Below are 26,487 nucleotides of genomic sequence, written 5' to 3' on the forward strand. Positions count from 1 at the left end.
TGCTAACACTCCACAGGCAGGTGTTATCTGGGCCACGGGGCATCACCCTGTGGCAACTGGGACTCGGATTAATACTCTGAGGACTGCTACAGCTGTGATTAGTACAGTCCTTGGACTCTGACCAGGAGCCCATGTCTTCTGCCAGCATCCTTGGAATCATGGCAGGCCAATGCGGCACCCTGCAGAGTCAAATTTCAGATGTCACCGTTCTTGACAGCATCCTTGGGAAAACTGAGAAAATACCCAGGTCATTTTTTGTATTCTGTGGTTCAGAGGAGAACCCTGGCTAAGAAAGTCTTCGGGTTAACGATCAAAACTGGTAGGTGATCTTAGAATTCAAAAGCCCATTGCCTGCAAGAACACATGGAATATTTCAAATGTGCTCTCCTACCACTTCCCAAATTTAAGCATTTAAAAAAAAAAAACAAAGCTATTTAATTCCTTCTTCCTCCTGCCCCTTTAACTATGGATTTTTGATGACCAAGACTGGCATGATCAGAAACCACTGATTTTATTGAATAAGGAGCTGCTGAGCAATGATAAAAAAGCACCTAAAGCGCCATGTTTCCTGAAAGCCAAGCTGTGGTTTGCAAAAATGCAGGCAGAAGTCTACTCTTCCTGAAAAGCTCAGAAACCACATTTACCAAAACAGAAATAAATTACAGAGAAATATGAATCTCTTTCTCTGCTCTCTTCCCAATTTCACACACTAGACTGAAAGCATCATGACTCCTCTCTGTCTTCGGGGCCAAAGAGCCAACCTCCCTTTGAGGAGAAATGTTTCCTTCTCAAAGAAAAGGAAGAAATGGAAACAAGAGGGTTTCACTAAAAACACCGAGATTTCCTCCTGCTAGCTCAGAAACTCATCCTCGAAAACTTTCTGACATTGGAAGGCTACCTGGTATTCCTAAGGCAATGGGAAGTCTCCTGCCTGGGGGCGGGGCAGGTGGAGTGGAACACACATTTGTGAAGGTGACGAGCGAATTCTCTCCACTAACAACACTCTTGCCTTGGCAAAACAGGTCTGCACGTCAGGGAAAGACCGTGTAGCTTTCACGATGGGGAGGAATAAACCCTCAATTACATGAAATTATGACCATTTCTGTGTATGCGTACACTTTACAGAGTTCATTTTTCTGAAAATGTAACAAATCAGTGGTATATGCTGCTTGGGATTCAAACTGTGACCCGATCGTCTCCAATACCAGACTCCACGCGCCATGCATATTAAAAAAAAACTTTTTGGCAGCAGAAAAGCACAAACATTTCAGAAATGGGGGAGGGGACTTAGGGCCTTAACTGTTAAAATTCGACAACAGCTGCACCAGTCACCAGAGAACGTCTGCCTCTAACAAACATTTCTTGCAAAGCATAGGCAGGTCAGGCTCTGGGCAGTGCTCGCAATACAAGTGCCCGATTCCAGGCTCTGGGAGCACAGAGCATAATTTAGCATTTGAGGGAGGATACACATCAGGAAAAGAAATGACTGCTTCTCTGAAATGATTAAATCCCCCAAATACCAAGATATTTGACGATGGCTTTTATGATGTCGGCATCAAATCAGAAGTTTGCACCGGAAGGAAAGATTTTAAAACCTCATTTGCAAGGTCTCCGAGCAGAAGCCAACACATTAGTGAAATGATCTTTCATTCCAGGCTGGGAAACAACGTACAGCATAAGTTTAGAACAGCTGTCCTGGGCAAAAGTGTTTGAAAATGTTAATGAAGACAGAAGGAAATATTGTCGATCTGTATATTATGAGAAATCTCTGTTCAAATTAATGCCACCGTTCTTCTTTACGTGCCAGAGAGGGGCAATTCCCCAGCCAGCACGCTGTTGGTCCCAAGTGAGCACAGTGAGGGACACAGCCGTGGGGAGAAGCATGCACCTGTGACAAGGGGCCATAAGCTACAGCACTGGGCCGGGAGGACGTCACTGATCATGAGGAGGGTTCGAACTGGACCCTGTTCGCTCATCACTCTTGGTCTGAGAACTACCTGTCAGGCCCCACGCCTGCCCTGGGGACACCCAGGTAACTATAACAGCTCTTTTCCATGAGCACCCAGTCAGGTGAGAAGAGAAGGACAAACTGATGATCATGACGCAGCGTGATGAGCGCCACACAACAGAGAGGGGGCCAGGGTCCCGCAGGAGAACAGAGGAGGGAGCAGCTGCCACGTGGGCAGCCAGGGAGGCTTTCCGCCCGGAGCCCACGGCGCCACTGTCAGTATCATCACGCCCTCCCTACATCCTGGCACAGTCGGCGCTGCGCCAGGCACAACCGGCACGCGCTAATCCACTCATTCCCAGCTATGCTACCGCTCCACGCGACACGTGAGAAGCCGAGAGCAGAAAGGTGACGGTGACTTACTCCAGGTCAATGTCGGGTCAAAGCCCCGTTTTGACAAGACCGCACGGAGCTCACAGCCTCAAGTCCCTCCGAGCGAGCAGCCGGAGTGGGACACAAGGAGCTGAATGGAGACACAGGAGAGTCAGAGGCACTCACTGCGCAGGTCCACTGAGTCAGATGCTCACAGGCAGGGTGACTGAAGGATTTTAATCACACCGATTACAGTAGCATGAGACGCCGCCACTCTACACAGACCCTGGGTTCCAAAGATAGCCCTGGCAGTGTGCCCATTTGCAGTTTCCTAATCTCCCTCAGCTTGTTCCTTTTTTTGTTTTTTAAAAAAAGGAGGCAGGGCTTCCCTGGTGGCACAGTGGTTGAGAGTCCGCCTGCCGATGCAGGGGACACGGGTTCGTGCCCCAGTCTGGGAAGATCCCACATGCCGCGGAGCGGCTGGGCCCGTGAGCCATGGCCACTGAGCCTGCACGTCCGGAGCCTGTGCTCCGCTACGGGAGAGGCCACAACAGTGAGAGGCCCACGTACCGCAAAAAAAAAAAAAAAAAAAAAAGAAGGCAGGAGGGGAATGGGGAGAGAGGGGAGGACACTTCTCACTCTCAGAGGCTGGGGCAGAGCTGGCATTATCAGCCTGGGCTGAGAGTCAGCCACAACTGAAACTTGGGAGAGTAACCATCTCCCTGGTCTCAGTGTCCTTAGCTAAAATGAAAGTAAGTGTTAACAGGCTGGGTGGCAGTAAGATGTAAATAAGATGACAGGTATAAAGCACCCAGCAGTGACTGGAGAACAGTGAGTACTCAACAGGTGAAGCCCTTCTTATGAGCATGAGGTATATTGCCTCTGCTTTCCAAGCTTACATCTTCACCAATGAATCACTTTCTTTACCAAAAGACAACAAACTCTGTCAAAGGGGAAAAACTATCAATATTAAGTAAATGTCACCATTGGGAGAAAAAAGTTGCTAAGTGCAGTATGATTGCATATGATCCAAGACTGAATCCTGGAACAAAAGGACATGAGTGAAACAATGAGTGAAACAGAAATAAAGTCTGTATGTAACGGTATCGTACCAATGTGAATTTCCTGGTTTTAACCAAAGTACCATGGTTTGGTGTAAGATGTTAGTAGTAGAGCCGGGTGAAGGGTCTATGGGAACTCTCTATACTATCTTTGTAAATTTTCTGTAAATCTAAAACTATTTCAAAATAAATTTTTTTAACAACAGGTTGTAAAAAGAATAACCCCAAATAAATTTTTCAATCACTGAAGTACTAAAAAGCCTTTTGAAATTATGATCACACACTTGAAGGCATCCAAAAGCCATAAGGAAAACTTTTGGTTAGTTCAATGACATGAAAAGATTCCTAAGAGTTACATTTAAAAATCACTTGGACCGCCCATCTAAAACATGGCAATTACCACAGCTGTTGAAACTGGTTTTTAAGGAGCGTGGGCTTTCCCAAAAAGATCAGTTTTTTTTTTTTTTTTTTTGCGTTATGTGGGCCTCTCACTGTCGTGGCCTCTCTCGTTGCGGAGCACAGGCTCCGGATATGCTGGCTCAGCGGCCATGGCTTATGGGCCTAGCCTCTCTGCGGCATGTGGGATCTTCCTGGACCAGGGCACGAACCCGTGTCCCCTGCATCGGCAGGTGGACTCTCAACCACTGCGCCACCAGGGAAGCCCAAAAGATCAGTTTTGTTTATAGATTAGATCGAGGTCAGCAAACTTTTTCTGCAAAAGGCCAGATGATAAATACTTCAGGGTCTGCAGGCTGTAGGTCTTGCAACTACTTAACCCTGCCATCATAGCAGCACGAAAGCAGTCACAGACACAATTGTAAATGACTGGGTGGCTGTGTTCCAATAAAACTTTATTTATAAAAAAAAAAACAGGCAGTGGTGGGCCACAGTTTGCTCACCCCTGGATAAGATGGATCAGATGTGAATCCATTTCGTAGTGGAGAGTTGGAAGAGGTGAAGATAATGATGGTAAACTCCCCTGGGCTCAGAAAGCCCACTCGCCTTCCTCCATCTTCACTGGCTTTGCGGCGTGGGGACTCCTGTGTGTACCAAAAGCCGATCTGAAAGCACCCAGGGCTTTCCTGCAGCAGGAGCTCTCCTGACTAATTGCTCAGGATCACCTCCCATGCAGGAGGCAGACAGCCAATAGATCGAGCCAGCACGTAAAAGCAAGAACTTGGTCCCCCTTGAGGAAAAGGAGGGAGGTGGGCAGGGAGAGGAGGAAAGGCACGGAAGGAAATCTCTCGAACACAGATAAGACAGAACCTTTTGAGGTTGGATACAACCACACTGAACACTCAGTCCTCACCCCCCAGGATGCTGGGTCTGCTGGGGGGTTTCCCTCCTTGACAAGAAAGGACACCACTAGACCTAGTCAGCCCATATCTTACGAAGTTCACCCCCAGGCCGATCATTTTCTCGGGGTTTGCTATGAGAGAACTGAGAGTTACACCTCTGACTGATCTTTCACTCAAAGTGCTCCTTGAATTGCATTTCTCTTCCTTCCAGATCATCACTGTGGAATCAGGCACCAGGCCTGAACTTTAGCTTGCTAGCCAAACAGAAAAGGAGCTGCAGCTGCGTTTCAGAGAATTATGGGGCTGTAGAGAGGTCTCAGCATTATGGTCCCGCAGGGCAACCGACGGGAATATTTCCACAAGCTCAATTCGTATGTGGAAGACAGCCAACAGCCAACGTGAGGGTGGAACATATAAAACAGGGGCTCCCAAGCACAGCTCAAAAGGGGTACAGCACTACTCTGCTAAGAAAATCCTCTGGTTACTTACCAAGCTGTTTTACGGGTTACCTGTGGTGATAGGTGAGCTTCCCATACTGCTCAGAACAGTTTAGAGAGCTGGCTGGGTCCCACTGGGAACACTACGCCTTGGTCATGAGCTACCCAAGGGCCCTATTCTCCGAAGCTTCTACAGAGGAGCTTTCTACACAGCGAGGCAAGGACAGGAGCTGCGGGTTCTCCTGGTATAACTGCTGTAAATGCTGGAAACAATGCAACTTCAGGTCAACACTAAAGGCTTCTCCAGGACTAAAGAGCCTATTTTCCCTAAGCCATTTAGTGGGGAGATTACATAACTGATGAACCAGGAAGTTGGGTCAAGTTCAACTAAGAATATTAAATTAAGTTCTCAGAGGAAAGGAAAATGCAAGCCTAGGGCTCCCAGGGGAGCCGTGACTGGGTTTTATGACATGTGGTACCTTGAAACCTCACAACAATCAGGAGGGCTGGGTGCTGTTACTCCCCCTTTGCAGATAATCTTGCTAAGCCTTGGTTTCCTGACGTAATTTACATAAGGCCTCCAAGGTTTGAAGTGGCAGGAGAAGAATGCAAAGCCAGGCTTGTCTGACTCTAAAATCAGTGCTTTACCAGTCTACACCACGGTCTTCCAACTCACAGAAAGCTCACGAGGCCCCTGCCTGCATTTCAATATTGAGACCCAGCCAACCAGTCCACGCAGAGCAAATGATACATTACAATAGCAAAAACCAGTGAAACAAAAAAGAAAAGCAAAACCAAAACAAGACTAAGGAGAAGACTTAATTTTTGTTTGTTTGTTTGTTTGAATCTTAAGCAGTAGAGCAGCTACTACAAAAATTCAGACCAGTGTCTTTAATTTGGAAAGTCAACTTTCATTACGGGGCTTTAAAGTTAGATGAATGACCAACCATTTGGCTTGAAAATAAAATCTCTGAATTTCAGAACCTGTAGTTAGAGCACAGCAAAGGGAGAGGTGACTCAGGCCACACGCAAGTGCCAAGTACACAATACAAATACCAAAAATACCCCAGCAGGACCCAAGGGACATGTATGGAAGGCTGTGAGGATGCTAGGCGGTCAGTCGGGATGGCGTAATTTCTATACTGAGTTGGAGAGAAGATTGAAGAAGATATACGGGACAAAAGTTATCCACCACCACCACCCCAATGAGTGTGAATAGACTGAGGGTCGATGGCCAAGCACGTGGGCCCCGAGATTAGCTTCAAGAGCTGTACCGGATATCATGCTACCCATGAAAAGATTACGGATGCTTCTCTGTTGCAAAATATCAAACTTCCAAGTCTCCCAGCTCTGCGGCAGGGGAGGATGCCCTCCTCCGCAAATCTCAGCCAAAGGTGTTGGATGGTGAATGTGCCGCAATTCAGATTCAAGGGTTTATTCTCCGTAGGTAACTATAAACCACAGCAACGTGTCTTAACACAGGGTCAGCGCTCCCTCTTCAGAACAAGGGCAGCGGCCAGCTGACAGCCGCTGTTAGCTCACTGTGGGTCTCAGAATCGGGGGAAAACTACAATTGAACAACGTTCCCATAGGCCACCAGGCTTTCCATACCGACAGTAAAACAAGTCCAAGGGAACCACAGATCACGAGGTCAGACAGATCAGGGTCATAACCCTTCTCTGCCCCTTACTAGTCATGTGGCTTGGGGCAAATTTCTGACCTTCTTTGTGCCTCCATTTCTCTATCTTTAAAAATGAACATAGGGCTTCCCTGGTGGCGCAGTGGTTGAGAGTCCGCCTGCCGATGCAGGGGACATGGATTCGTGCCCCGGTCCGGGAAGATCCCACATGCCGCGGAGTGGCTGAGCCTGTGTGTCCGGAGCCTGTGCTCTGCAACGGGAGAGGCCGCAACAGTGAGAGGCCCGTGTACAGCAAAAAAAAAAAAAAAAGAACATAGTTCTACCTCACTGGGTCTGATGTGAGGATCAACATGACATAGTTATAAAGCAGCTACAACAAAGTCTGTGGCCCCCGAGGGTGAATGCTCCACAGTCTTTGATTCTGAGAAATGCAAGAGAGGATCTACCGCATCGAGCCTTCTCTGCAGCCTCTCACCACCAGCCACTGCTGACGCAGACGCTTCTGCCCCCTCTAAGTCCCCAGCCCCCAACAGGTCCAGATGGGCTAAGCTCTGGGCAGAAGTCACAAAGCTGCCGGGGCTCACAGCAAGGCGGTCTACTCCTGCTCATTCATGTGCTTCCCTGCGAGCTATCTTACACCTCCATCTTTCTGAACCCACCAGGGACTTTGCCGCTCACTTAGGTATGGGAGACTGGCTTCCAATCCACTCCTCACAGCACCCAGCGCCACACGAAGGCACCAGCTCTACTAGAGACGCCGGTCAATGGAACCCACCACTTTCTGTAACCAGGGTCCACCTACAGGTAAGCAGAGAAGAAAAGGTGCTCCCCTTATTAGGATATGATGTCCTAACTAGCCAATAAAGATGCTGGAAATGCCTGTGATGGGCAATTCACTTTGGGGGGTTAAATACCACCGTCTCCTGATCTCTTTTTAAATATACATAACCTTTCTCCCCTTTTTACAAAAGCCGTATGTGCTCATCTTAGTCAAGTTAGCAAAAAAGCACATATGCACCCCCCCAAGAGAGAGAAAACTTTTAAAAGTTAAATGCCCTATTTTCTTTTGAAACAATCAAAATTTAAGACATCAACTTCTAGGGTGAACTGACTGCCCTGGCAGGGTTGGGAGCAGTAAAGTCAAGGAGCAATGGGGTTGAGGAAGCCCTCCCTGAAGCGGTGGAGGAGAGAGAGAACAGAAAGAAAGAGAGACGAAGGGAAGAGGCGAAGACAAAGTTTGCCCATGACTGCTACCTTATAATTTCTAAGTGTGCACCCAATTTCACCAAAACCTGTTAAAAATTGTTTAAGGTGATTATTTTTCTGAACTTCAGACAAATCACTCATGGTTTGTTGTCACAGACACAAAGCCAGCTTAAGGGGTACTTTGCTATCTCCCCACAAAATTCATCAACTCCCTGAAAAGCAATCATGGAACCAAGTCAAGTAATCTCAAATGCCAAGCAGCTGTCTATGGGAAACCTCTATGTGTTTGCCCAGTTTAAAGGAGGCAAGTTATTATTTCATAGACAAGAATAAAAATGGTCACCAGTGAGCACACACAAAGTCTACAGGTGACATGCACGAGGCTGTAAATGGGCATGGGAGCTTACCGTCTAATGACTTTAACCGACTAGCACCAAGCCTGGGGAGGCATGTACCTCTGATGCACAACAGCGGCTCAGGGCAGCATCGGGGATAGACGTTGTTAGGAACACCTTCCCATTCAGGATAAACCTTACCAAGCCAAGCCTCTCACTGGGTGGGAGAGAAGGATCTATTGCCCTCCCAGCCTGCCAGAGCACACACTGAGTTACACCTCGGGGTACCAACATTCCCAGCTACGAAGAACGATTCTAAGATGCTGCTGCCATCTTGACTACGGACACGTGCTAGCAGGAGGTACTCCTTTTCATTTGAAATCTGTACAGGAAGCAGATAACAACTCCTGGTATCTACTTACAAGAGATTTTCTTTTGTGGCAGAAAACCTAAAAGAATTACTTATCAAGGACCTGCTCCATCATTTAAAAATGAAGAGAAAACTACTTTACTGGGGAAAAAATGACTTTGGAACATTTGAAATACCTTGACCTATGATGTAATGTCCTCCAAGGAGACTGAGCTAGCAATTCTTTACTGGCAATGAAGTCACCCACCACCTTGAGTGTACAGGTAAGGAATAGCTACAGATTGATTGACTGCAATGAATAATACCCACAAGTCATAAACATCAGCAGAAACCCAAGAAATCCAATTCTGCTAGATTGTTTTCTACCTGTCAGAGACTACAGCTGTATTTACACACTGCCTGTATCAGAATATCAGCTGCTGTAGGTTTTCCTGCATAAGTTTGCTTTCTGGTAGCTGCGGTCATGGCATTTCTGTACAATAGAGCTACTGGGGTCCTATGTGATCTACATACATTTGGGCTTCATTTTTCAGGACCTAAGATAAGGCAGGTGTAAGTTTTGGAACAGAGAGTCACCAGTCTGGATTAAAACCAAGCAGTCCAGGCAGTGCCTCCTTTTTAAGGCTCTGAGAAGAGTTTTAATGACTACACAGCAACTTCGGTTTTATTAAAAGGGCTCTTAATCAGATTTACTCAGATCCTACTATAATCAATACTGTACAGCTGGTATGCAGAGATGATGGATTTAAAAAAAAAGAAACAAAAAGAAAAGCACATACAATGAAAACTAAATTTATAAGTGCTAAGGAAATAAAGAAAAATGTTATAAAGAGAAAATGGTGAGATTAATTCTGTGAAATTCCCAAAGAGTTTTAAATTGCCTAAGAGACATTCAATGACACACAGAAAGAAATGAGACTTCCAAAAGAAAAGTATTTTTATAAATGCATAATAATTTAAATTGGAAATAAAATATTTATTAATAACTATGTCAATATCACTAAAAAGTTCAAAGAGTATGAGACCCAATTTTATTGTCAAGAATTTTATGATCGAGGGCTTCCCTGGTGCTACAGTGGTTAAGAATCCACCTGCCAATGCAGGGGACACAGGTTCAAGCCCTGGTCCAGGAAGATCTCACATGCCATGGAGCAACTAAGCCCACGCGCCACAACCACTGAGCCTGCGCTCTAGAGCCCGTGAACCACAACTACTGAAGCCCGCGTGCCACAACTACTGAGCCCGCAGGCCAGAACTACTGAAGCCCATGCGCCTAGAGCCCGTGCTCCGCAATAAGAGAAGCCACCGCAATGAGAAGCCCGCACACCACGACAAAGAGTAGCCCCCGCTCGCTGCAACTAGAGAAAGCCTGTGTGCAGCAACAAAGACCCAATGCAGCCATAATTAATTAATTAATTAAATCTATTAAAAAATAATTTTATGATCGATCTTGGAGTGAGGGAAAGATTGGATAGTGTTATGCATCTAATGTTTGTGACCCCCCCAAATTTGCATGTTGAAACCCCACCCCCTCCCATGGGATGGTGTTAGGAGGTGGGGCCTTTGGGAGAAAATTAGGATGCAATGAGAGTGGAATCCTCATGAATGAGATTAGCGTCCTCCTAAGATCCACGAGAGAGCCTGCTTCCGCTCTCTGCTCCCCATCACGTGAGGATACGTGAGAAGTGAGTCGTCTGTACACTGGAAGCAGCCTCCCACTTCAACCCAGCCAGGCTGACACCCTGACCTTGGACGTCCAGCCTCCAAAACTGTGGGAAATAAATTCCTGCTCTTCATAAGCCACTCAATCAAAGTATTTTGGTTATAGCAGCCCAAACTGAATAAGACTGATAGATAAGCAGGCAGGCAGATGGAGACACTGACGTAGATACACAGATAGACACACACATATACCACTATCAAATAACAATAAAAGGTAAGTACCAACTAGTACTAGAAGGGGATCGTTTTCTAACATCATGTATTGGGTATAGACAGAGGAAGGGATTATTCCGAACCCTCCAGTAGACTAGAGCCCTAGAGAAGGCTACCTGAAAGTGAAAACTAAATTAGATCCTCAAGACAGGTCAAGATTGTCTTGAGCAGAAAGGAAGGGAGACATTTCAGGCAGAGGGAATCAAAGTTTGCAGGGGCACCCAAGGGCTGCTTGAAGACAGCAAACACAATCCTAGGAAGAGAGAGGAGGGGAGAGGAGGGGAGGGGAGGGGAGATGAAGGGAGGGAGGGGAGGGGAGGGAGGGAGGGGGGAGAAAGGGGGAGAGGAGGGGAGGGGGGAGAGGAGAAAAAAGAAAAGAAAAAAGAAGGAAGCACTGTCACTTCTCCTAACTACACTCCTAAGAGAAGCTGTTTACATCAGCACATGCCTAGAACCATGCGGGGAGGGGCGGACAGGAGTCTACGTCAGGGTTTGCCAAACATCATCGGGGAAAACGTTAGAAATCCGCATTTGCAGGCTCTCCCCAATCCTAAGCGTCACTACGGTGTGGGCCCAGCGCCGTGGGCTGCACAAGCCCTGCAGGGGGTCCTCACGGTCCTCAAGTATGAGAGGCGCCCCCCGACTTCATGAGAAATCTGCACTGAGATATGCTTACCAGTAAGTCCTTTAAAATATACACATGAATTCTATTATATATATATGTAAGAGAGAGATGCGTTTTATCCAGTGCCCAGAAAACAAAAAGTCAAGCTCTTCAAGTAGCAGGAAGTCTCCACTATAACAAAAATCTCCTTTCCAGACTTGTTTCAGCTACTTATTTTGGCCCCTCCCTTTCGGGCCTCTCCAAGGTTGGAGTGCTTTCCATGACATTTTAAAATTTGCATGAATAGGAAGCTGGGGGGATTCACTCCTCATCTGATTGATGACCAAAAATATCAAGCTCTTCATGTTTCAGCCATGGATGTGCTGTGAACTGAGCACTGCCTGCATCGTGGCTTGGAATGTCACTTCTCCACAGAACCACTGTGGAGTAAGAGGCACTGACTAAAATGCTCTCCACTGACTGTGACAGACACTTACTGACAGGAATAATTAGAGACCTGGCTTGTGCTTTAAAACACACACGCGCGCACACACACATACCCCAAATTCCACTGCTGGAGTGCCCAGCATTGCAGAGGCTGGGTTCCTATGTTACCACTGTCACTGTGGCTTGTAGCAAGCACAAAAGTGAAAGAGTATTTTTATTTTGAAAAAAGAATGGCAAAAATGACAGGCCTGTTTGAGTACTCTGTGGTTTAAATCCACAATACACAGTCTTCAGCATTTAAAGATACACATAGGACAATTTTGAAGGGAAAAAAAAATCTCATCCGGAGAATGCGTACCCATATTTTGAGTTCCACTTGGATTTTCGGTTAGTTTTCAAAGTCTTCAGGTCACCCCCAAATTTTAGCATACCCAACTTCTCCCAGCCTCTTGTAATACTTAGTAAGTTCATAATGAGTTCATGTGAAGCCAGCAGTAACTATAAAAAGCCAAGTGATGTGAGAAACACTCTCCAATTCCATTTAAAGTCCCAAGAATGCCCAGCTAGGGTAGAATGACATCATTATCTATGACTTATTTTAAGCAGCTTTGAGTTTTTGAAAACATTTTTTTTTTAACTTTAAAGACAGGACACCCAAATACTCTCAGGCTGAATTATAGATGTATTTTTGGATGTCATTTGATTGACTAATCAAGTAATGTCATGTAATTATTAGCAGAGTTCTTTTTTTTTTTTTTTTTTTCCCTTCTCTGAGCATCTGTTTGAAATCTGATGCTCCACACCACCACCAACCTGCACTTACGCCACAGCCTCAGGAAACAGAGAAAGACAAACCCTCATGTAGTGAAACCAGGTCCATGGTATTTTGTTTGTATTGGTATTATTTGTCTTGATACACCTGAGCTGATCTGCTCATGGCTGGCAATCAACCAAACTGAGAAACTAATATCGGGTATTTCATCCATCAATTGTCAATTATGCAGGGTGCTACAGAGTAAACAGAGCAGGACACGAGCATAAAGCTTGCAAAAATTCATATAACTAAGATATCATCCAATAGAAAGCCTGGAAAGTCTACTGATCACAACGCACGCATTTGCATCTTTCTAAAAGTTTGCGATAACTAGCGAGAAAACATCCCGAGCAGGACAATAGCAAACTTCCTACGTGCAACCCCAAACTGCCATGAATTGAACTTAAAACAGATTTGAAATAGCACCTGCCCACCCCTTCCATACTGGGAACACAGACACCCTATTAAAGAAAGGCCTTGTTTTATGGACCCTCTCCTTTTGGCAGCCCCACTAATTAGAGAACAAAGGTCCTGAGATCTAACGGCTTCAGTATCGACCTGCCACATAAACTTCAAAATGAAGGGCCACTTTCATCTCAGGGCCCTCCCTGCCTCAGCACCAAACAGAAAAGCACAGCTACTTACGCAGTGGATGCCCAGTCCCCAAAGGTATCCCCATCTGCAAGAAGGTGGTTTCTGTCTGGTCCAGGGGGCCCATGGGCAGCGGCAGCCGTGGGAGATGGGGAGGAAAATGAGTCCAGGCTGCTGGGAGGAGTGTCCTCCTTAGGAAGATTGGGACGGTCACCTGGGGAGGAGAAAAAGCCATCAACTTTCAAATACTCAGAGGGGAAAAAAAAACCTCCACTAAGAACTACATGGTATCGCTTGATTAGTCAATCAAATTATATCCAAAATTACATTTACAATGCAGCCTGAGAGTATTTTGGTGCCCTGACTTTAGGGATTTTGGTGTTTTTTATTTTAACCAAAGATGCTTAAAATACATTATAGGTAATACAAAGTGAGGAGTGTTTTCCCCACAAGAAAAAAACAATAATCAAAATCAGATCAAATGGAAGATGAAAGCCTTAATGGCGGCCACAGTGAACTCCTGGTCTCTAAGGAGCACAGTCATAAATCAGTGATAACCTCGAAAACAATCCAGAGCAGTACCCCAGTCCTGCAGGGTCCAGCCTCTCACTTTCTAGTCACATGATGGCCCTTTAAGCCACTGCCAATCACCACCCAGTCATAACAAATTCAACAACTTGAAAGGGACCTTATCTTCTGAGCTGGTGTCTTGGATTACAATTTAATAGCCCGATTTATTAAATCCCGGACACAGAGAAACTTCCATTTCCCGGTGAACATTAGGGAGGATGTTCTACAAGAACCAGACCCCTGCAGTGACTGCAGGGGATGACTTTAAACCCAAACGAAAATGCATTTCTTAAATGGGTTGCATGATTTATTCGTTCACGGAGGACCATTTTGTGAAATGCGTTTGTATCATCTGTACACATTATGGGCGTGGGTGGGAAATGCAGAAGGTAGAAAAGCTCAGAAGAGCAGCCGTGTCCCTCGACGGGTCTCCTCGCTTTCATGGTACTCCCAGCTGCCATCAACACATCTGAACAGCCCGCACTGAAGCTTGGACCCTTCAGTCAAAGTCACAGTCCCCATTACATTGTAACTGCTCCGGGGCAGCGACTTTCTATTAAGACAGCACTGGCTTGGCCTTGATTTTATAAATGCTGGGTCACAAGAGTGGCTCAACAAACTGCCGTGGCAGATGACACACAATGTGGAGGGTCACACCCCAGCCACAAACAGCTTCCAGCTGATTAAACCTTCGTATCTCCTCAGTCCCAAGTCCCAGAAATGGAGGGTGTATGAACGCCAGGAACAGCGAGGAACGTGCTCTCGGAAAACCATCTTAGATGGATTTCAATTCTGCTGATAATGGAGCACAAGAGCAATCCCGGGCTCTGATGAAGCTCGCTCCCAAGATACTAATCTTGAAAATTGACTGTATAAAATAATTCTTACTTAACTCTGACCTAGCTTACAACTAAGGCTAAAAGAATCTTAGAAGTGGAGATCTGGAGAAGCAGAATTCAGGCCAGGAGGAATTAGAGGGGGTGGTGATGGCTGGAAGAAGGGACCCTTTATAGAAGCAGCTAGGGGGATAGCATGATCCTGTGCAGAAGATTGCGGTGAGGGAGTTTTCTGAACTTTTTCTTTCCTAAGTGCATGGTCAGGGAGAGGGATACAATGGGGTGAGAGGTGAATGCGATCTCTGTGAGCAGGTCTTCTCCCTGGGCAAAGTCGCTCTACAAAGCCTTGCTCTCTCTCCATTCACAAACTCACAGCCCAGAAGACCACATGCTTCCTCTTTCAGTGAAGTTCCTTTTTCTACTGCCCTTCACCGCAAACATATTTAGCTAACTGGAATAATTCAGCCCCAAAAAGAAGGGCTCATTTTCAGGCAAATGAACCCAAACCCACTGATAGATCTCTATGATTTCCTTCGGATTTATTTTCGTCCTGGGATACAGTCCACTTTGAAACAAAGGCTGCCTCTCCCCCTGTGCCTGGATAGCTCAATCCATCCAGTTCTTTCCTGCAAATGAGACCTGGAGCTCCAGCTTTCCAGGACCCTTCTGTGTGTCGTTCAGTCATCCTGGGCAACAACCCCCTTCAAAACTAAGAAGGTCTCCTATGTAACCCCAGCGCAGAGTCTAAAGTAAACTCCTGAACGTTTACCTGCACGAGAGCTGCCAATTCAGGGCTTGGCCAGAAGTTGCAAAATATGACCAGCTCTGCAGCAGGACAAGATAACCTCCAGAGTGGGTCACACGCTAGCAGCTTCCTGGCTGCAGGAGACTGGATGTTGGCCCTCTGCTCTCTGGGCTGCAGGCCCTGTCTCTGGGGCAGGACCTGACACAGCAAAGCAGCAAGTGAGAGTCTGGGCCCAGCTATTCCCTGACTCACTCCTACAAGGAGAAACGTGTCAATGAGAAGCTGCTTTGGGGAAGTGGAGCCCAAGGGTCTAAGGTTCCTTTCAAAAGATACCTGAAAGGTTCTCACAACCATATACACTAGCTCATCACCACCCCCTCCAATCCTGTCCCTAAGCAGACTGACACAGCACAAATTTTCACTCAACATATTAAATCACGTGCTAGTAAGAGAATTTCTCCCTGACTTCCTGCCAAACAGTGGCAATCTGAGCCCTCAAGTGAAAAGAATATTGATACAAGGGCATAGGTTTACACAAAGTGATCAAACGGAGAGATCTCTCAGCCTGCTTTCCATGTGCACAAAATTCCTCTCTCTCACTGTTCAAGAATGAGCTTATCTACCTGAGAATCACTGCATTTGAGGAAACACTAATACCAGGCATGTAAAGGTTAAATAGTCTAAAATTTTAGTTCACCAAAATTAAATGACTTCTTTTTAACTAGTAGGAAAATAATAAAGCTTTAAAAAATTCTGTTTGACAATATCAGGAATGAAGATTTTAAATCCTATGAAACTAATTTGTACTTGAGAACTACAGTCCGACACCCTCGTCATTTTTCACCTTTTATTTCTCCAGAGTGTCACACAAACTCTTTCCCTAGGTGCTACCCTTCAACAGGCATCTCCAGACTCAACACCTGCGACTAACAGGGTTGATCCGAGTACGTGAACAAAAATGGTGCTGAAGGGCTTTTGTTATGAACAGACTCCAAGATGAGAAATAGAATACAACTACCACATCTAGAAGAGACAATGACTTCCTCACAACACCCAGCTTAATTCCCACCTCCTCCATAATCTCTTGCCAACCACCTTTTCTGCTTGTTCTCCTTTCTCACGACGGCAGGCAAGCAGAAGTTTACGTTGCACTGTCAATGCTTTCATGACCTGATTTTAGCTCCCCACCTCCGTTATGCATCTTTTGAGGGTGGAGACCATGTCTCATCTTGGTAATCCGTAGAGAACACAATGCAGTGCCAGGCAAATCAGGAGGCTTCAGGAAATACTGGCTGTGGACTCACTGCCACAGAAAAGATCATGAAATTGAAAAGCCAGTGCCTCTAGGAATTAAGAAGGAAAAAAATCTCCAAGTATTGTTAGAAAATCTGCACGCAGCTTCTGATAATCGTCCTCTCCCCTTTCAAGCCACAAACATCTCTCACTCTCTTTCTTCAATTTACTGAAGAAAATTCTACTTATATACTAAGGCACACTGCAGATGCCAAGTTACAAAGGTGAAGAATCAGCCTCTAACCCAAAGGTGCAGAAGACAGTCAGGTAAAGCCAACACAGCAGAAGGTGGTAGGGTGTCGAGCTTTATATCTCGCTAAGGCGTCTGGATTTGTGCTACAGGCATTAGCAAGTTATTGCAGGGATTAAACAAGGAAGTGATACAGATTCAAGAGAGATTCAGGTATTACAGTCATCGGACCTCTGTGAATGAAGGTGAAGGTTGAAAGAGGAACCTACCATGACCCTCAAGTTCTTGCTTTAGGTAACCGGGTGAATGTAGAATTATCCATTGAAATAGGGCATGAAAAACAAGGAGCAAGTTGCGTGTGGGAGATAATAAGACCAGCTGTAGACATGTTGGATTCAAGGGGGTAAGAGATCGAGGGGAAGATGTCCAAAGGAGAGCTGGTTATACAGCCCCAGAGCCCTGGAGAAAGATCTGGGATGATTTTATTGAGAGGCATGTGGGTTGAGTTGAAGTCATAGCATTGGATGGAGAGGGCAAAGGAGAAGATATAGAAATGGAAGAGAACCCTGGAGGAACTTCAGTGTAAGGAGCAGCCTTCTCCGTACTGATGGTGGTGGTGGTGGTTATTGCTGTTACTATGGTAAACAGAGAGAAGTGTTATCTTACAAGTATTTCGGTTTCCGGCCCAGACATAGATTCGCATAAAAAATGGACCACAACAAAAAAAAAAAAAAAAAAAAAAAAAAAGAAAAAATGGACCAAAAAAGTATTCACGAGGACATGCCTTTCATGTCAGCTACTGGATTCCACTATTTAGTCTGATTTCTTTATGACCCTGAGTACATGCACATGTGTTTTGTTTTCAGGAAAAGACTAAAGCGATCTTCAATGACTGGCAGAAAACTGAGCAGGAAGAGGGAAAAAGAACTTGATAATTCTACCACAGTTAACAATACACAGGATGTTTATCTATCTATCTATCTATCTATTTATTTATTTATGGCTGCACTGGGTCTTTGTTGCTGTGCACAGGCTTCTCTCTAGTTGTGGCGAGCAGGGGCTATTCTTCATTGCGGTGCACAGGCTTCTCACTGTGGTGGCTTCTCTTGTTGTGGAGCACGGGCTCTAGCTGCGCAGGCTTCAGTAGTTGTGGCACACGGGCTCAGTAGTTGTGGCATGTGGGCTCTAGAGCACAGGCTCAGTGGTTGTGGCACACGGGCTTAGTTGCTCTGTGGCATGTGGGATCTTCCCGGATGAAGTCTTGAACCCGTGTCTCCTGCATGGGCAGGGAGACTTAACCACTGCACCACCAGGGGAGCCCTATCTCCTATATTTTAATATGCTGATCAACTTTTACTCTAGATAGTTGAACTTTCTTGTTCTGATGATAAGTGCTTCTCTCTACTCACCTTCTGCTCATTTCACTTAAACAGAACTGCTGTTGGAGGGAATAGGGCTTAGAGTTTTCCCTCCCATTTCATTCATTTCTTCTTTGTCCATCTCTCAAATAAACTTCCTAACTGTTAAGACGTCAGAGATGGTTCCCCTTGAATCCATTACCTGCTGTTTTCTACTCAGTCTAGAATGTTTGAGTATGAGCTGAAACCACAGGAGGTTTCTGTTATTTGTCAGAGATGAGCTGTCTCCACTCATAAGGCTGGTCCATGCTCCCCTCTCTCAAACATCCTGGCTTATGAATTAGAAGAAAGAAAGAAAAAGAAAGGGGACAGAAGAGAAGAAAGAAAAATGGAAAAAAAGAAAAGAAAGAGAGGAGAAGAGAAGAGAAGAGAAGAGAAGAGAAGAGAAGAGAAGAGAAGAAGATCTAATGAATTAGTTAAACTTCTGACAAACTCCGCAGTTACGTATTTGGTTAAATGGAAGACAACAGCAGACTCTCTCTGTGGTTCCGCTGGCACAGAAATATGCTTCCCGTCAGAATAATCTTAGATGCTTCTAAATATCAAACAGCTAGTCACTAGGATCAAAGAAAGATTTATTGTTATAAGTGCAGAACAAAGTAACTGCACTTGTAACAACACAGTAACACTTTTACAGTAAAGGCCAATCAGGAAATTTCCAGTCAAGGCGGCAATGAAATTTTAAATGGAAACCCACCTCTCCTCTCACATGTGCCCAACAACAACAGCAATGAAATGACTTTTAAAATAAATTTGCACTTGAAAACTTGTTTCCCATCTCTGTGAAACAGAAACAGAAAGGAAACAGTTTCAGAAGTCAGCGGGAGTACAAGCCAAAAGTCTACCAGCTCCAGGACTCACCCAAACCAGCAGAAACAACAGACATTTAAATCCTGTGGTATCCTTAGGTCAATATACCTACAATACACCAGGCATGGTTCAGGGGTAGAACCAGGCTCCCCGTGTGGAACTAGGGGTTGGGAGACACTCACCACACTAAATGGAGGCCAAAAATCTGTGACCAAGTTCCCCACTTGCCTGGAAAGTAGATTTGATAAGCCCACCCACTCCCCTCCCCGGGATGAGAGTTACGTACAGGAATAATAGCTGGTTCTGAACCAAAGCACCTGGTTCAACCTGGTGAACACAGTGGTCAAGAGCCGGAGAGGAACTAGAAGAAAGAAGGAAGAGAAGGAGGCTCTAAGTCGTCCCAACGACAGGTACACACACAAAATCCTCCTTCCTGATGGACTTATACCTACAGTTTCTAAGAACATAAAGAAAACTAGGATAGTAAACTCAACAACAACAGAAATTCAGCAATTTAGAGATCTGTAACACAAAAGAGAAGTGAAATTGCCAACAGTCAGATCCCAGAAAAAGAAGTATACTGAGAGGAAGAAATATTTAAAGAAATAATGACCAATTCCTCAAAATTAAAGAATTTCAAAGACCTCAATCTAAGGACTCAGAGTACCAAACAGACAAATAAAGAAAAGACTGCACATAAGATACCTTATTGCAAAATTTGAGAATATCAAATACAAAGAAAAAAATAAAAAGCATCCTGACAGAAAGAACAGACCATATTTTTAAAAAAGACCCAGAGTGACATTAGAGTTCTCAACAGCAAAACTGAATTCAGAATATTGAAGTAACATTTTTAAAGTATTGAAGGATAAGAATTTTGAGCACAGAACTGTATATTCAAACTGCCAATCGAATGTGAGAGCGTAACAGTGGTCGAGAGTCCGTCTGCCGATGCAGGGGACACGGGTTCGTGCCCCGGTCCGGGAAGATCCCACGTGCCACGGAGCGGCTGGCCCCGTGAGCCATGGCCAGTGGGCCTGCACGTCCGGAGCCTGTGCTCCGCAACGGGAGAGGCCACAACAGTGAGAGGCCCGCGTACCACAAAAAAAAAAAAAATCAAACAAAAAAAATGTGAGGGCGTAATAAACCTATTAGACTTTAAAAACACCCAAGGTTTGCCACATAAAGAACTATAATGATAACACTCCCAAAACACAGTTTTCAAGTATTTCAATAAAAGAAGCAATATGAGATTTTCAATGTCTATCACTGTCTTCTAAAAACTCTAGGACAAAAGAAAAGGGGAAAAAAAATAACCAAAATGATCCAGAGCCTAGAATCTAGAAAATATCAACATAGTGGGGGTGGGTAGCCCAAAAAGGAAATGAGAGTCCATTGGATATTCATCTTATTAGAGATGGAGGCAGAAACGTAGTTGAGTTTAAGAAGCCAACAGATAAATAAGCTTACAAATCTCAAAATAAGGCAACCACCTTAGAAACAAAAACAGGATACACATTATTAGAAACAGCATAACATTTGCTTTTGTAAAGAGAAAGGAGGAAGGAAAACAAAAAGGTATCAAAATTCATTATTAAATAAAAATTATAAAATGACAGAAATCCTAACATAATGGTAATCATAGTATACATAAATGGATTAAACTCATCAATTAAAAGACAGTGATTCTCCAAATATATTTTCCAAATCCAATAATATGTTGACTACGAGAAACATGCTTACAACAAAAAGACAAAGCAAGGCTGGAAATTCAAGAAAATAAAGCTATACTAGGCAAATATAAATCAAAGTACACAGTGATCTTAATAAACTACATGAGAGATAAAGAGGGTCATTTTATACTGATAAAAGGACAAGATGATGGAGCAAGAAGATAAGCACCTAATGATACAGCCTCAAGCAATATATAGAACCGTAAGGGAAAACAGAAGAATCAACTGTCATTATTGGAGACTTTAACACACTCCCCTCCGACAGTTCTATCAGGCAGGGAGAGAGAGAAATATCTGTAATCAACAATACAAAGCTGCTCTATTGTTTAGATACACACACACCTTGAAATAACAGAGGATAAATATTCTTTAAAACAAATGTTTTTTTAAGGATTTTTTTTTTTTTTGGCCACACCATGAGGCTTGTGAGATCTTAGTTCCCCGATCAGGGGTCGAACCTGGGCCCTCAGCTGTGAAAGCGCAGAGTCCTAACCACTGGAACACCGAAGAATTCTTAAGGAAATGTTTTGAAGGATGGGTATTACACATCCTCTCTTCTCAGACCAAAATTACAAAATATTTAGAACTTAATAAACGAAAGGATAGATTTTACCATTTCAATATGCTGGTAAACTAAATATGGTTTAAAAGAAAATCATAATGGAAATTAAGAAAGATTTAGAACTCGACGATAAAGACATTTCATGTCAAAATTTGTGAAACATGGCACAATAATACCAAAGAAAACTTTATAGCTCTAAAATATTGATTAGGAAACAAGATTCAGAACACTTTTATGCCATATTTAAACAATTTCCCTAAATACTGACAGTCAAAGGGTCATCATGACTCTTTAAATATTCATATTACATTTCGTCAGGGAAAACTCTCAAAACTAGAATTTACTAAAATATATTTGATTTCTTTTATATTTTAGTGTGCTCACTCAACAGGGATTACTTGTATACTATCATTAGTGTACACAGGCTGTTCCACAAAGTGAAAAGCTAATATTCTTAACTATTATTTTTATTATCGATTGGTATGTAACACTTTCTGGGGGAAAAAGTCTCCAAAATCACAGTGGAAATCGACTAGAAAATGTGACCAGACATATAAAAACTCACTACCTAAGTACAGAGAAATAAATCTCAAGGCTAAACATGACCTAGTTTACTTTTGAGGGGGGCTTCAGCCCAAACTAGGTAGATTCTTTCCCCAGCAGGGGGCAAAAAAGCTGACGTGGTGACATTTACCCTAGCCCCCTCCTCCCCTTGTGCCTGGATTCATTCTCCTGTCATTCTGCACTGTAATTATCCTCCTTTCATTCTGAATTTTCTATCTGTTAAACAGGGCTGCCCAATAATGTCTTGCTTAGAGTATTTCAATTTCTTCTTTGCCCACTTGGTGTGTCTGTTCTCATGAGGCTACACCCAAGGAAGACTCAAGCACCAAAAATTGAGGCTTAATGCCTGAAGCTGAAGAGGGCACAGCATGTAGGGAACTGAGAAAGGCTATCCTCAAGGAGAACATGTCTGGGTACAAGTCACAGTAGTAGACAGACTGATAGCTGTGGGAATGGAAGTGATGGGAAGAGGCTGAAATGGGAAGAGGATGATGAAATGCCACAGGAAGAGGAGAGGTTTGTTTGTTTTGCTAACTTATATAAGCCTGTTCAAAATATAACCTTTGAACTAAGCAGAAAATATTCAGGCTGCCCTAGTTTCCATCACGTGGCAGATATTATGACATCAATAAAATCTCCTTCGAGCCATAGTGGTCTTTCTTCCTAAGGTCACCCAGGACACACAGCATACTGAAAAGGAGAAGGGTGCCTACCATCAAGAACAGTACTCCCAAACTCATTTCAAAGACACTCTGATGTAATTTCTACTCTGCTAAAAGAAAGTCTGAATTGCTATATTTCATCATGTCAAAAGCTAGTTTCTAATACTGCACTGACTAGTGTAAATTAGAGTAAGCCAAAATTTATGTTTTCCCTCCCCCTGCTCAATATGCAATTGGACTTGACGTTGTATATAAAACCTGATGCTGAACAATAAATATGGAAGTGACCTCTATAAATAAAACTAAATCTGTCTAGGAGCTGGTGAGATGCTTCAACATATGAAACAGTAGAAGGAAAACATTCCCCCACCAATGTTCATAAGGCCAACATAACAGATGGGATGGGTGCCAACAGTGGCATTTTAAGGTTGATAGAGATCAAAGGACATAGCCATCATCCATTTTTTAATGACCCTGTGTACAGGAAAAGTAGCATGGACTAAGCAGTGCTGGTCCCTGAAATGTAGTTAATACAAGTCAAAGTATACTACTTAACTCATGAGAAATGACACATCATAGAACTGCCGTACTGCATTGGAACACTAACCCAATCTAGGAGAGCATTCTACTTTTAACAAGGACACTCAAGAACACTTGAGTCATACATAGCCTCACTCTTCCTACCTAAGTCTTAGAAGTACATCATAATGTCTTCTTGCTTTCAAATTACTGGGTGAGACTGTTGTGGTCAATGAAACATTCAAGGGTTCCAAGGCTAAGTAAAGGAGCATGACTTCCACAACAGCTTAACACTCACTACTGCTCCAAAGGGAGGATTACAGTTCTGTCCAGTATTTTGTTTTTGCATCTGGTCCTTAGCGCTAGCATCCCCATATTTATTGATGTGCAGATACCAGTGTGACCAGATACCCAAATTTATCGAGACTGAGGAAAACAGGAAAAGGCTACATTCCAACAACATAGAAAGACAGCCTGTCCTGCCTAGCTGGATCATCTAAGACTAGTTTTGTCCAAGTAGCCCACTCTTTGGCTAGTTAAAAAAAAAAAAAAGTGAACAGGTCTGTTTCTTCATATCATACTTAGATACTCACCCAGAACCTCACGGAGTCCTATGAGCTTCTCGAACTAGAAGCTGCAGTACACACACGGAATGACTCGTGCACAACAGAGCAGTCTGTGAGCAGCATGGCTGAGAAGGGTCAGGATCAGATCCCAAACCCCACTAACACCTAACCAGCCAAAGAAAACCCAGCACTGCCTTCACAGCTTCCCATATGCTTAGTCTACTTCAACTAAAATGGCCAAGGAACTGAGAGAACTTGCATTATGAGGCACTAGCAATAGTGGCGTTATACAGATAAGATCTATAGAGAGAAAAAGAAGTCACCCCCCCCCCAAAAAAAAAGGAATCCAATGCAAGACAAAAAGTAAAGCCGATATATTTTTCAGGCCAGATATTTATTCTTATCCTTCTAAAAACGTAAGCCAAAAGAGTTATATTATCTTGTACATTAGTTTGTACTTACACACACACACACACACACACACACACACACACACACAGGCAATTCCTTTCTTTAATTAGAATAATAAAGACAGGTTAGGAGACTCAAAGTTTGACTTTAAAATTGAACTTTTAAAATTGCTAATGTAATTGGGTGTCTTTCTTTAAAAAAACCAAATCCAACCCTCCCATTCAAAGGGAATTCTTCTTTGCTGTCCACAGAGCAGGAGGTAGTAAATGACTATTAAGAGAAAACAGTTTAGATTCTTTGATCAGAAAATCTTCCATTAGGGAAACAAACGGGAGGGGGGTATAAGAAATTAACCCTGCCAACTGCCCATTAAGGAAAGAACGCTAATTGTATTTCTCAGCAGTGAAAGGTGCACTGAGAGACCAGTTATAATTGCCAAGTGGAAGGAAAGGTTTGTAAAGTCCCACTGACCCCAATTCTCAGTTCTGCTGCAAGTTAAAGCAATGTCACGCTGGGGGCGGTAGGGCAAGATGTCCCAGTTCCTCTCATTTCATTTGGCCTCACCAAACAAGACAGACCATAATGGGAACCATGATAAAGCTAATTAACATGCAGGTTAATGACAGTCAGTGGCTAGCTAAGAATAATTCCCTTGGGTAATATAATTTCTTTATCTGAAATCATGTCTAGGAAAGGGAAATGTGACTCTCAATGAAATAACCTCCCACTCCCAGTCCGAAAAGTCCAAAAAACAAAAGTACACATAGATATGCAACCCCCCCCCCCGAAAACTGAATGAGAGAAGTCAACTCCTAAACTACAAGTTAAACTGTCACAGTAAGGCGTGAAAAGATGCAATGAAATTGCCATACAATTATAAAGCAGATGTTATTTTCTACTGTCTGAAGATATTAAAAATTAAGCGTAACGCCTGCCTGAAAAGCTATCGAATGGCTAAGACATGGCAAAAGTGTATGCTAGGAAACGCTGATGAGGGAATCGGCTGTGTTCTAATCGCATGACATAAAACACAGACCCCATTATAACGTTACAGCAGCGGCTAACAGGCTTTACGTTACAACTCCAGGAACCACCTCTGCTACTTACAAGGTCAATGGAAGGCTGTAGCAATTCAATTACAAAGTGAATAAGACCAGTTCAGCTGCAATGTCAATAGAAGTCAAAGCAAATTGCTTTACTCCGTAAAGCAGAGAGCATTTTTATATCATAATCACAGTCCACAGGCATTATTTACAGACTGAGATTTCTGCCTATATAAACAAAAAATATAACCACCATCTACGATTATCCTTAGGAACCAAAAAGTAATCAGATACTGAATCAAGCTGTCTTGCATAAACTTCTGAGGAAGGCTGACATTTTGACAGCTCAGGAAATTTAGAGCAGTGTGTTCAGAACACACTCCAGTCCAGCTGAGAAAGGGGGGTTGTTGGACTCCTAGCTACTTACCTATCCTCCTCCCCCATCACATCATTCTTTTCACCTGAACAATGTACATTATTATCAATTGTCAGTTTAAGGTAGCAACCAATAAACTTATTAAGCTGGACAAAAATAACCAAACACAAAAGACTAAGTACATTTTCTTGGAAAGTATACCACACAGGAAAATATATTTGAAGCCCTCTCTTTTACACATCAGGCCCTCTGGAAAATCTAAGCTAAAATTGAGTATTCACTAAATATTGGGTGGTTTACAGCCATGAACTCATTTGTTCGTGGCAAAAGCCATGGGGAAGTTTACTGACCCAAACTCATGAGGCTTCAAAGGGGAATGTGCCTAAGTCATATAAGACAGTAAGAAGAGAACAGGGATTTAAATCCAGGTTAGGTTAAATCCAAATGTAACCACAGATAATTCTACCACTCAATAAAACTCTTTGTGGCCTAAGTATTTCCAGTGATGGTGATCCCCAAAACGCTAGGACAATGTGACTTTGAGAGCAGCCCAGGTAGAAGGTGAAAGATGCATTAAATCCAACAGGAAAACACTAAGCGTGACAGCTCCCCATTCTCGATGTACTGCCAGTGAAATTTCTCCAGGTCAACTCATGCTAGCACGACTCCATATGCTTTTCTCTTGGGCTCTGCTTCACTCTTTGCACTTCAAAATCTTCAACTTACACCCAACACGCCAAATAACAAGCACAACTTGCATCAGTTTTAGGCTGAAACTTTTGTAACTTAAATACACATACTCGTATGCATGATGCATGTGTATATATGTGTATATATGTACACGTATATATGTGTATATATGTGTATATACATATATGTGTATATACGTACATGTATATAACAAGGAAAAAGAAATACAGATACGTTTAAAGAAGAAAATCATCATTCTCTCACTTCCTAAGGAAAACCACTGTCATAACTGATTAATATTATTCCGGATTTATTTCTATGATTATACACTTATTCACACAGTTTTCCCTTTAGAAGTGAGGCTATTCTGAAATTCTGTTTTATAACTTACTTTAGTCATTCAAAATCACACCATGTATATTATTTCTGTGGACACATTTCT

The 26,487-nt window shown here is 43.6% G+C and overlaps 1 protein-coding gene across 3 annotated transcripts in view; it reads right to left on the reverse strand.

Annotated features, from left to right (window-relative positions):
* The window catches only part of ARHGAP10 (Rho GTPase activating protein 10), a 327,164-nt gene that overhangs the window by 13,755 nt on the left and 286,922 nt on the right, over positions 1–26,487 (reverse strand). For all 3 annotated transcript variants that reach the window (XM_079920745.1, XM_079920746.1, XM_079920744.1), the window contains one exon: positions 13,112–13,271. In XM_079920745.1, coding sequence (XP_079776871.1) covers positions 13,112–13,271 — 160 coding nt within the window. The remainder of the gene's footprint in view (positions 1–13,111; positions 13,272–26,487) is intronic.

Source organism: Stenella coeruleoalba, assembly GCF_951394435.1.
Source record: "Stenella coeruleoalba genome assembly, chromosome: 4".
Taxonomy (NCBI): Eukaryota; Metazoa; Chordata; class Mammalia; order Artiodactyla; family Delphinidae; genus Stenella; species Stenella coeruleoalba.